Here is a 12,089-nt window from a genome sequence, read left to right on the forward strand (position 1 = left end):
CAGCTAAAAAAGCTTCTACTTTAGTGCCAACAAGCATAAAACAATTGCTTGTGATTGAATGGTTGAGGTAGTAAAACAATAAAACCGCTGTACATTATTATAGCACAAACATAGCGACAGCGTAAGTAAAGTGATAATGGAGCAAGTAAAAACAATTTTAACAATTATTGTGGTGTACGAATGCGCAACTAATTCGCTCTAATGTTTTCTGTGTGTGTGTTGGAAATCATAATCATAATGCAACTTCTTTTTCTTATAACTCATGGTTTGTTCAACGCGTTTGATGAATGGAAGACGTAAATAGGCAACAATTGTTCAGTTTAACGTGCATGGGTTTGTTCCTGATTCTTCTTCTCTCGATTATAATTAAATTACTTCATACTCATAACAATGTCGACTTTAGCCTTTTGTTTTGTTCCAAATGTAACATTAAGCGCTTGTTTTACTTTTAAATGTGCATCAACTGTTTTTGTTATCCGAAAGCGAATGGAATCGCTTCATAATCAGGGTAAATGCGTTCACTTGCACATGGGAACGTATCAAATCTAATGCATTTTGTGTGTGTGTTGTGTTTTGTTGTTTGCTATACTACTAATAATAGATGGATTGGAAGACTTATTTATACTTCTTTTACACCTTTAACATTCGCCACGTAATAAGAGAACAACAGAGAACATTATTACTGACTTTACCAATGCAAACAATATACCAAAGACAATGTTTTCTTTTAACGACAACGGTGGGTGTGTCCAGTAGTGTGTAAAAATTGTTTGTTCTTCTCTGGATGCTGACAAGGAGAATGGATCTACATTTGATGCGCTCTATCGAATGGATCTTCATACATGCAGCCATCCATGTACGCCCGCCAAACTTTTTTTTTTAATTTGATGTGTACGCATAAATTTGATTTGAAAATTGTGAGATTCTGTTTAAGATTGTGTTTTTTTTACTCGTTTTATACTCGGGGTTTGAAATGCCAAAATACATCACCGTGTCGTTTAAGTATCATTAAACGTTACGCTACTACGCCAGCAAATATCTTCGTTAGGAGGATGGATGTCTCGCCATGTCTTAAAAACGTGTGATGAAGCGTTGCATTACATAAATAGTGATCGCGAGACGATCTCTTATCGTGGGCGAAGGGCGTACATACACTGCCCTAATTGCTGTCCAACACGTTTCATTCATAATGTAAATATTATTGCACAGTACTTACACAAAACTTGTTCCAGCTTCCAGTTTTTGATTTCGTTTCGGGTTCGTGGTGTTTTCTTTCTTCTTTTTTCTCTCTACACAATACCGTCTTACCGAACCGGATGATACGATTCAGTGTGCGTATCCAACCAGGTTAGGCCAATCGTTCATCTTCGTCGGGACGAAGATAGCTCAGGGATGGTCACAACGGCGACGGTATCGACACCCAGAGGATCTTCTTCTGCTCGCTATCGACGGCTGCCTTGATCTGCGTACACATGTGTGTAATATTCACGCCCGAAATGACAACTGCAAAAAAACAAAAAAAACACACACACACATAAGCACATGGCTGGCAACTGTGACGCGCGTTCAACGGATGCTTGGATTATGGGAATGGTAAACTCACCAGAAATAAACTGTCGATATTCCGATTCCATCTTGAGCGTATGCTCGTACATTTCCTTGGCCGCTTTGGCAGAAATCTTATCAGTCGAATACCGCGAATCCTTGATCTCCTTGATTTGTTTGGCCGATTTGAAGCGCAATAGCAGCACGATCGGATAGATTTGAGCGCGTTGCAACCGTTCCACCGCAGCCATGCTCACGTTCAATATGCAGTGACATTGCTGTGTGTGTGTGTTTGCGAGAAAGAAACAACAATTAGCCATCGGAATACCTACTGCCAGAACGTCCCTGTTCTCCGGCTACCTTATTATCCCGCACGGCTTGCACGCTTGTGTACTCAAAGATGCCATTGCTGCGTAGCTTGTAGTCAGCGATGGTATTGTTTTGCATCGCCAGCTCCATCTCGTCCTTGGTGCACTTCTTCTGGCTTTCCTGCAGCACGGCAAAGTCTTCCGGGAAATCCACGCACAGCTTATCGATGACAAACTCGGACAATGGGCCCAATATTATTACTGGGCGGTAGGTGTCTAAGGAAACCAAGTATAATGCACGGTGTTATCATGGAAAATAATTTCGAACAGCCGTTTCCGTTGCGCTACATACATTCCAAGCGTTCCACGCGTTGGTAGCTGCTCAATCCATCGTCACTGAGTGAGCTGGAATCGAGATACAGGCTCAGGTGCGTGTTACTGAAGCTGGCCAACTCCTTTGAATCGCGCGACGAGCTTCGCTGAGGTTTGATGCGCTTGAAGAACGATCTGCGGGCTGACGTTGAACCTCGTCGTGCCGTTGTATCGACATCGCCCGGATCACCCAACAGTCGCAACTCTTCCTCCACTCTACAAAAATGAACCAAACGAACAGAAGAAGTGTTAGAGTTGGGCGTTTCGACATCTCACACCTATGCAAAATGTACTTTAGCTTGTTGGGAATGATGCCGCATTGCTTCTTGTGGCCGTACTCGTCCAGCTTCCAGGCACGCCACTTCCCCGGTATCCCACCGAACATGGTATTGTCAACGAACAGCACCTCGTCCTTCGTAAACGATAGCTCCGAATCGCCCTGATCGCAGTTACGATCGAATCCCACCCTGATGTACAGTGCATCGCCTGGTTTATCCTTGATCTGATTGAACTCTGTTGAAAAATGAAGCGTGAACAGCAATGAGAATCCGACTATGACGCCTAGCGGATGGTGGAGGATACCTACTTTGAATGTTGTATAGCACGAGCACCTTTACATGGTCGGCCGGCTTTGCAATCTCGAGTGCCGCATGTTCCGCCGTCGAGCGGCGCATATCAGTTCCGTTAAACTCCAGTATCTGATCGCCCACCAGCAATCCGGCCTGGTCGGCAATAGAGTCTTTCTGCACCCCGTGGACGAATATGCCGTACGCATTTCCTCCGACAAGCGTAATTCCTAAGTTGGACGTTTTGCGCGTTTCGATGTAAATTTCCCTCGGTTGCTCCTTGTAAATGTTGCCCTGCACGCCGGACACACTACCGACCGCGACCGAACCGTCCTCCTCATCGTCGTGCAGTTGTGTTTGATGCTCGAGACTATCGCTAAACTCCTGTGCCTTTACGAGCGAAGAAGTCTTCGCCGTTGCCATTGTACCGGTTATTGAATTGACGGCCGTTGTGTTGACGGCCGATATAAGCGACCGTCCCATGGTTCGGGGCGAGTTCTGCGGAGTTGGCGAACCCGATCGGGCCAGATTGTCCTCGCTCGTCGTTAGATTGCTGTACACGATCGGATTGTAGAGCACGAGCATCGTAATGGAGTTGCCACATTGGCGCAACACATGCGCCGCCAGGTCGTACGTCGCTTTGCGCAGATTGATTCCACACACCTCCAGCAACTGATCACCGATGTTCAATCCTACCTTGCTGGCCAGACTATTTTCACCCACGTTTGACACGAACACTCCGCCACCGTTACGTCGACAGAAGATTTTGATGCCGAGCGACGTTTCGCTCTTGTTGAACTGCACCAACCGGAGCTCGCCCACGTTCGGTTTAGATTGTCCGTAGTCTTGCAGGGAGCTGCGCTTGTTCGATCCAGATCCGCCACCCCCGGAAGGGACGTGTCCGGGTTTCAGGATTTGTACTTCAAACGTTGGAATCGGTGATGCACGCTCGGAGCTGCTGCAATCGATCGATCCGTTACTGATCTTGATGCCACTGCCACGGCTCGTAACGCTCTGGTTCGAAGGAATTCGGAACCCTCCCTGATGGTGATGGTGGTGGTGATGGTGATGGTGGCTGCTGTTGCTCGTTAGGTGACTTTTGTTGCGTGGAAACGTTCCTCCTTCATAGCCACCACTGTATCCCGATATGGGAACATCCTCCTTGGACGATTGGATCTGACTGTATCGGTAGGAATAGTCCATTGAAGCGACGTGCGCATGATGTCCGGTTGGGCCTGGGCTCGTTACAATGCCCGGTTGAAATGCCATCAAAGTGTCCCCAGTCACACTACTTCCTCCTGCTCCTCCTCCTCCTCCTCTTATCCCTACTCCTCCACCACCTCCTACTCCTCCTCCGCCTACTCCTCCTCCTCCTCCTCCACCTCCTCCTCCTCCTCCACCGCCACTACTGCTTCCTCCCGGCTGGTGGTGATTGCGCATGAAGGGATGTGGATAGGAACCAGGAAAGATCGTCGCACCGTAACCGGCCGTCGCGGCTGGGTAGAGTGTGTGACCGCTACGACTCGAAGACGATCCCCCGGTGCCACTATTACCCATCAGTTGCTTGCGCATGTGCGACAGCGGCAGTGTGTTGGTGTTACCCGGTCCACCACCACTAGCACCACCTCCAACCATTCCCTGTCCACCGGTTGGACTCATAATGTTTGCCGACATTCCACCTCCCATCGTTGCACCACCACTACCCCCACCACCGATGGAAAGCGTTTCCGTGTCAATGCTCTCGTTGTCGCTCGAGTACTTCGACAGCGATTTCGTAATCTTGGAAGTCATGAAGAATTCGGTCGTTTTCGACGTCGGTATGCCAAGCGCGCCAGCTGTTCCGGGATAGTACACGGGCGGGCTTTTTGAAAGCGAATGTGACGCGCTGACGGAATCGATCGAATGGCTGCTCTTTTGCGACGAGGAGGACGTTGGAATTGGAATGAAATCGAGTGAGTTTTGTTGCTGATGCGGCGGTGGCAACAGTATCTGTTGTTGCTGCTGCTGCTGCTGCTGCATCGGCTGTTTGCTCATTGCGGAAAGATTCAAACTGAAGCGATGCTTGTTCAGATTTAGCCCGCCACCATCGTGGTGCCGATCGTCGTAGGTAGATGAACGAGGAAATGGTGCACCGGTGTGGGATTTTCCCATCGCACCGACCGTTGCGTTCCCGCCAGGACCACTCACCAGCACACCGCCGGCTGTCGCATCTCCATACTTTAAGGCAAGAAGGCGGTTTATGTCCATCGGCATGACGGGATTGGAGTTTCGTTTGCTCGAGCTCGGTAACGTTCCCTGTCCACCACCGGCCGAAGCTCCTGACGGTGCAATACTACTCGTGGTGGCAATCCCTCCACCACCCATACCAACCTGTCCACCCGAACCTCCACCGCCAGGCATGCCTTGCGGCGAAAGGGATTCTCCGGCCGTGAGTTTATCGGGCTGAAAATTCGTCGGAATCGTATTGGCTTCATTCAGTACGGCGGCGAAGTAGTTGTTGTTGTCCAAATCACCCCCACGCGGTATCGTTAGCTGCGGTCTTATCTTTTTCTTCTGCACAATCGTGCCCGGGTGCGTTTCGTTGATGTGTATCGTCATGTTAACCCTTGGCCACGTTCCACGCGGCACTTCCGATTGACTGTGGGGATCGTTTTTGTTCCGACGCTTGGAGCGCTTTCCATCCCGCGATTGCTCGTCACTGTCCAGCACGGAATCGAGTGCCGCGATCGCATCGTGCTCCTGGCTGCCGCCCGGACCACCCACTTCCTTGCTGTGGTTGCTTATCGCCATTTTGTCTTTAATTTTCTGAATAAATTCCGTCAGCTTGGAGGCCGACTTGGTGGACGATGGTGTGCTTGCGGTAACGGAGTTCGGTGTGCTGGAGGACGGCTGGTAGGACGAGGAAGGCATCGCCGACGGCAGGAAGTGGTTGTTGTTGTCAAACTCCAGACTCAACCGATGGTGGTTCATCATCGTCATCGCGTTAGCGCTCGTATTCACGCTGCTCGGGTTGGTGGTGCTGTGCTGGCTGCTGCCGAACGTCGACAGCGAATTATCCGTCTGCGTGCAGCTGGTGGTATTCCGGATGTGTTTCAATCGGGGCTGATAGAAGCTCGCATAGCTCGGATGACTTTCCAGCATTTCCTTGATCACAATCAGATTGAGGCTGCTGTTGCGCATATCGTTGATGTACGCGTGTACATCGTTGATGTTCTTGATGCTCTCCATCGGTTTGTTGTTGATCGACAAAATGCGATCCCCCACTGCTAGCCGACCATCCTTAGCCGCGATCGAGTTGGGTTCCAACTTGGCGATGTACAGCCCCAGCTCGAGACACAGCCCATGGTTGCGGTTCGTGCTGGTAAACGGGATCTGCACCGGCAGCAAACGCTTCGTTGGCCGCTTCACCGTAATAATGCACTGTGGGACACTGTTGCGGATCGTGCGGTAGATCATCCGGCGCGAGAACGTGCTACAGTCGTGATTGTTTATTTGGCATATGATGTCGTTCGGTTTAAGCTTCCCGGCAAAGATTGAATCGTGCTCTACGGCAGCCACGTACGGACCGCAGAGATTCTTCGTGTTGCTCCCATGATCGCTCCCATAGCTGTGATCGAGATCGCCGCTGATCGTAAGACCCCAGTCGGAAGAATTACTCAACAGTGGCGAAGTATCGATCTCAACCATCTCCACATCGTACTGCTGCAACGATTCCAGGTTGTAAATCGAGCTAAAGCTGCTGTAATGCGAATTCCGATGACTGTTGCTATTGTTCATCGACACCAGGGAAGCGTTGGGTGTGGTCGGTGTGCCCGACGACCCTGCGCCGTTCGCCTGCGACGGGTTCCCTCCTCCCGTCGGACTCTGAGCGGCTGTTCCGGCATTATTATTAATACTGTCCCGTGTCACCTGCTCCAGCTGGTCTGTTAGCAGCTCGATCCTCTTGTGCGCATCGTCCTTATCACGTATCGCTGCCAGCAGCTTGGACGTGGCCGTATCTCGTTCCTTTCGAATTTCATCGCACAGATTGCGCACGCTGTCACGTTCCTGCACAATCTTTTCCCTCTCCGATATCGCCCAATCTCTTCGCTGCTTGGCCACATCCGTGTCGTGGATCGCTTTCGCTATTTCTGCCTTTGACTTGTCGAGCGCTTTTTTCAACCGTTCAATCTCTTGGTTGGCCGTTTCCAGGTTCTCCGATACGATGCTGAACTTATCCTTGCTGTCGGACAATTCCTTGTTCCAGCTGCTCTCGTTCGACAGCTGCTGATACTCTTGGCGCGTTTTCAGCAGATCGATTTTCTCCTTCAACGACACACATTCCTTCAGCTTTCCCTGCACCTCACGCTCGAGTGCTTCGTTCTTGTCGTACAGCTTTTGGTTCTCTTTCAGCACACTGCCCCGCTCCGATAGGACGGTTTCCAGCTCTTCCTCTGTTGCTTTTAGCAGCTCTTTGTATTTGTTGCGTTCTTTCTTCAACTCCTCGCACAGCTTTATGCAGTGCGAAGGATCTTTAGCGATTTCCTCGTACCGGTGGCGCAACGTGTCGTACTTTTGCTTCAACGCGCTGTACTCGTGATAGCTGTTGAAGAAGTCGCCCTTTCCTTCGAGCTCCTTTTTCAGCAGCTGAAAATCGTGCTCCAAACGTTGCTTTTCGTTCGAAACCGTCTTCAGCTGAGACACCACATCACGGTACTTGGTCGTGAGATACTCGAACTGCATCAGATGCTCGTACTCGGGGCCGCTGCCGTTCGAGCTCGTAAAGCCTGAAAACACATTGTGTCCTATAAAGATGGGGGGAAAGTTTTAGGAAGCGTCTCACGCGCGGCATCTCCACTCCATCAGTATTTCTGTACTTACCGCCTTCGTCACTGTTTTCACTTGATGCCATGATGTGGGTGGGCTCAAGTGCTTAGAACATTGTTTACGTCTCTCTTGAGAAGATTCCTGGTTGTCCTGAAAAGGCAGTAACAAATGAATATTGTGGACAATCACAGCAGCCTTTTCGACAATGCATAGGGTAGTGGTGGCAATTTAACGTTCACCAATTGGCGGCAAAGAAACCGTTGCCATGGAAAGATTCGATTGAGAAGATGAAAAGCGATGTGATTGTAGGATAAGACCGAACAACCCCAATCCATTTTGGACGGTTCTATGATTATGATCGGACGGAAATTGGTGCCTCTAGGAAAAAGTGGGGAACCTCTGTTTTGGTTGAAACACACAATGCCATTAATAGAAGCTTACTGGGACAATTTACAATTTGCATCCGCGAGAAGGTGTATGTAGGTGAAACGACCGAGAAAGTGTAGTGAGCCGGATGATGATTTTTATCTGGAGCTCCTCCATTTGGAACACCGATTGACGGATGAAATGTCATTCTGCTTGAGTGAGCGACCGTCCCCCCGTCTCCAGATGCACACCGGGCCCCTGATCCGTGTTCCGCTCTTCACCAAATAGGGAAAATACAAAATATGGCTCGAGTGTGGAACGCGGTTGCTTGCACGGGTGGGTCCCAGTGCGTTTATGTGTGTGTAAGAGTGCCTGAAAACTAAACAAAGCCCGGACGCACGACTTGTACTTACGTTTATTGGATCGTAAATAATCCATACGTTGTTTGCAGCATTGCACCAGCGTGCTGACTGCACACTTTCTTCGCACACTCCGACTGACGACAACACGGAAGAATGCAACTGCTGCCTAGCTGGCAATCAATTCACGATGCATGAAGATGGTGCACGTACGGCAGGCATTAGCCGTGCACTGCTAAATGTGGCATTTTACACCCCCAAAACAGTCACACAATGTAAGATCACGACACGCAACAACAAAACAACGACGATCGCGAGCAGCAGCGAAAAAAGCTCCGATTTCGTTTCCAGCGTTTTTGCTGGGTGGAAGAACCACTGCACACAGGAACAGCTGAACACTGGGGGTCCAGCAGAGTGACGTTGATTGGCTGCTAAATGCTTACAATGGAAATTAATTGAAAGTACAAAAATTGTGGAGCGCTAAATTGCAATTTTAATTGATACTATAAAGTATTGCGAGAGTTATAGCTTGTTGAAAGAAAGCAAAATATTTTTTACACAATATTTCGATCATAGTGGGCGTTGAGCAAACAAAAACATTGCCTTCTTCGAACGCATTTCTCAGCCAGTAACGTGGATGACATTATCGAGTTTAGCAACAGTAACCGATTCGGGGTTTGATAGCGTTCGGAATTAATAAATCATTATCAATTGCTTTTGAATTTAATTGTATTTGTTTTGTTTTTCGTGTGAACTTTTCTATTTCGTACAGTGTGATTTGCACGCTTCGTTTAAATATAAAAATTAGATTTTCCGCACAGAACAGAGTGTTCCGTCGCTAATAATCCTGCCGAACGGACGTCCCGAAACTGTGTACTACCGTTTTCACCTGTCGCTATTTTTCGCGCTATTCTTAGAAGAGAACACCGTACGAAAGGATTTACATAATCAAGGAGAAGGAAAACTACGTATGAAGGGGTTGCAAAACAAAATAAAAAAAGGAACGGATGATGGGATGAGCGAACAAACTAAGCGTGGAAAAGCTAACAATGAAACTAAGATGATGCTGGTATCCTTTCGGTGGCAGTCTAACGTACCCCGTACATTAATCATCTAATGGTTTTGCTAGGTGTGTTTGCTGGCGTACTTAAACTGCCCGGACTTGCTCTTCTCGCACCTGTGAGCGCACTAGAGCCAACGCTTTCATTTAATCTGTTAGCAAATCTATTGTTAATTGCAATGAAGAGGAGGGCGAGTTTTGCGTTATATTCGTCGAAGCAAATGCAACATTTGTAGTTCCGCCGTCCTTTTGCTCGTTCCTCTTTACGTTGGCCCAATCGTTCCCGCCACCCGAAATACTTTTTGTTGGATTGTGCAATTTCTGTTTCTTTATCGTTCTATCCTATTAAAGGACGGTCTCACGTACAACCGCCATTGGTAAATTAATATGCAAAACAAAAAAAACGAAACACTACGCATGACGAAAGTGCCTCGATGAAAACTGACGTCGTCGACGGTCGAAGTTTGGTGATCTCGTGATGATGATGAAGTGACCGCGGATTTGCTGATGCAGTTGTTCGTGTCGAAGAGCAATCGAGGGGGGCAGAGCGTATGATGGGGCGGCGGCAGATGAACAACTATTGTTCGGGCTGTTCAGTTCTCGCTCTTGCCAGTTCGTCGTTGCAGTGCTGCCGCTAGATCCTTCTTCATCGTTGCCTGCTGATTGGTGTCGGCCAGCGATTGAATACTTCGCAGCCCGTTAACGATGTCCTTCGTTTTGCCGAAGTAAATCTCGTTTAGCGTGTTGCGTATTTTGTTCTCCATGTCCTCGACAATGCGACCGATGTTCGCAATATGCGGGCTGGATTCGCTCACCGGAGCATCTTGTTCGATCTGCCAGACGGAAAACACAAAGTATTGCATTATCATGAACCGTGAGTTAAACAGCTAAAACGTGAATTACGGCACCGAGCCGGACCGCCACGAAGTGAAAGTAAACTGGTGCCTTGTGAATAAACATCGCCGCGAGTGCGCACAGTGACAAAATAGCGTCCATATCGATATCGGGCCAGTACGTAGTCTGCTGCTAACAAGGGATAAAACGTAACGCGATACACTTCATCCTAACCCTACCCACCCCCCCCCCCCCTCTCTTCGTCACTTTTTCTTTGCTACGGTGGGTCACACCGCTGACCGATGACGTGATGACGCTTCGCTAGGCGCCTACTATACTTAAGGTTCATTCACTCGCTCGAACTTGCAGTTTAAAATTAACTTTTACGCAAACGAGGCCAGTTGTCTGTGGCAGTGGCGTGTAGCTTACCTGTCTGGTGAGGCTTCCACCAAGGTTGATCGTACCGGAACCCTGCCTGTTGGTCTGCAGCCACAGCATCGCGGTCGATGTTAGCTTGTAGTGCGCCGTCCGTCCGGAGCTTTTCTCCTGCACCTCCACCACATGTATCGAGTCCCAGCAGCCCTTCGTCTTCTGGTTGCCTTCGCCGGCTTTTTTGATCAGAATCACCCCGGCAAACCCATGATCAAGATCCCACAGGTACGCGGACGATACACCTCCCTCGTAGTACATCTCGCGGTACTGATCGAACGCCAGATTCGCTTCGATCTCCAGCATTCGTAGCCGTTCCGAAGGCATCGAACCATCTTCCAGCGGAGGGTCGTAAGTGTTCGACCAAGGCGAACGGTACGAATCGCCATCGCGATTGTAATCACACAACAGGTAGTCCTTGCCCGTTTCCTTATCCTTTGCTATCTTCAACGGCTGATCGACGGATGTTAGCAGATCCTCGCACAGGTCCGGTGCCAAATCGATCAGATCGATAAGATTCTTCTCAATCTGTTGTGGAGGAAGTCGTCGCATCAGGTCCAGCGCACAATCCATTTGTTGTTCCGTCTGTGAAAAGATCATACAACAATATGCGATCGAGCATAAGAAAGGTAACACGATTTTCTCCAACAAAACATAGATAAGCGGGACATAGAGACGTTGGCACAGATATTGATATCAGCACCCAGCAGCTTTTTGTGAGCTTCGCTAAAGCGCCCCGCCCTGCGCCTTTTGCTGCGGTTCATTTGGTTGATGCTTACCATACTGTATGCGTCACTTCCGTATCACAGACTCTTCCGAACGAAGCAAGATGATGATTAGCCAAATAATGCACGCAACAATACACAACCGCAGCTGCTCCACTCGGAGGCACAGAAACAAACAGAAAAATCGAGCACAGGTACGGTTCTGGTTGCCGTCTGCTCTGCAAAGATTCACTATAGGACTACGTGTGAATCTGTCCACTCTTGTTTTCACTAAGCTCAGCTTTCGGGCAAAGTGCGTTACAGTACACTTCTCCGCAACACTCTCTGGCAAATGCGTTCCGATAAAGCACCACCGAAACCGAGAGAAAGTAAAGCACGATAAAAGGAAAAAATGAAAATAGGGAAATATTTTGACGTGACTAATCTGATTGCGAAGGCAACACAACGACGACGACGACGACGACAGCAACGTCCACCGAGGGATGTTTGCTGTGCGTTGCAGCGGGTGGTGATCAGTTTTCAGTGTATGCAGTGCAGATCACTTGAAAAAGGCTCGCAAGTTGCAAATAATGCACCAAAATTGTTGCACTTTTGCTGTTCCAACTAACCAAATTATTTTTTGCAGCGTATACGCAGCTCCTCCTCCTTGACAGCGACAGTGACGGTTGTGATGACAGCTTTCGCTGATGTCAAAACTGGCAAAACAAGGGTACAGTGGG

The 12,089-nt window shown here is 48.8% G+C and overlaps 2 protein-coding genes across 2 annotated transcripts; one reads left to right on the forward strand and one right to left on the reverse strand.

Moving 5' to 3' along the window:
• Positions 1-882: 882 nt before the first annotated feature.
• LOC118510065 lies at positions 883-12,049 on the reverse strand. Its single transcript, XM_036051455.1, has 9 exons — positions 11,425-12,049; positions 10,646-11,230; positions 9,981-10,215; positions 2,812-7,575; positions 2,519-2,738; positions 2,206-2,441; positions 1,906-2,129; positions 1,604-1,823; positions 883-1,503 (listed from the first exon to the last, which is right to left on the reverse strand). Exons 1-9 carry the CDS (start codon positions 11,425-11,427, stop codon positions 1,397-1,399), a joined length of 6,594 nt encoding a protein of 2,197 aa, XP_035907348.1. The 5' UTR covers positions 11,428-12,049; the 3' UTR covers positions 883-1,396.
• LOC118514139 lies at positions 8,213-8,819 on the forward strand. Its single transcript, XM_036060744.1, has 2 exons — positions 8,213-8,299; positions 8,415-8,819. The coding sequence occupies exons 1-2, from the start codon at positions 8,266-8,268 to the stop codon at positions 8,738-8,740; spliced, it is 360 nt and encodes a 119-aa protein (XP_035916637.1). The 5' UTR covers positions 8,213-8,265; the 3' UTR covers positions 8,741-8,819.
• Positions 12,050-12,089: the final 40 nt, after the last annotated feature.

The sequence above is a fragment of the Anopheles stephensi genome, chromosome 3 (genome assembly GCF_013141755.1).
Source record: "Anopheles stephensi strain Indian chromosome 3, UCI_ANSTEP_V1.0, whole genome shotgun sequence".
NCBI lineage: Eukaryota > Metazoa > Arthropoda > Insecta > Diptera > Culicidae > Anopheles > Anopheles stephensi.

Excerpts from the sequence above, each read along its gene's own strand:
- LOC118514139 (XM_036060744.1), top strand. The coding sequence starts at position 8,266 with ATGGCTCGAGTGTGGAACGCGGTTGCTTGCACGG. Across the intron at positions 8,300-8,414 it reads GAACGCGGTTGCTTGCACGG|CATTGCACCAGCGTGCTGAC; the intron begins GTGGGTCCCAGT and ends CGTTGTTTGCAG.
- LOC118510065 (XM_036051455.1), bottom strand. Across the intron at positions 7,576-9,980 it reads ACGAACTGGCAAGAGCGAGA|GACACAATGTGTTTTCAGGC; the intron begins ACTGAACAGCCC and ends CCATCTTTATAG. Across the intron at positions 2,442-2,518 it reads ATCATTCCCAACAAGCTAAA|AGTGGAGGAAGAGTTGCGAC; the intron begins GTACATTTTGCA and ends TCATTTTTGTAG.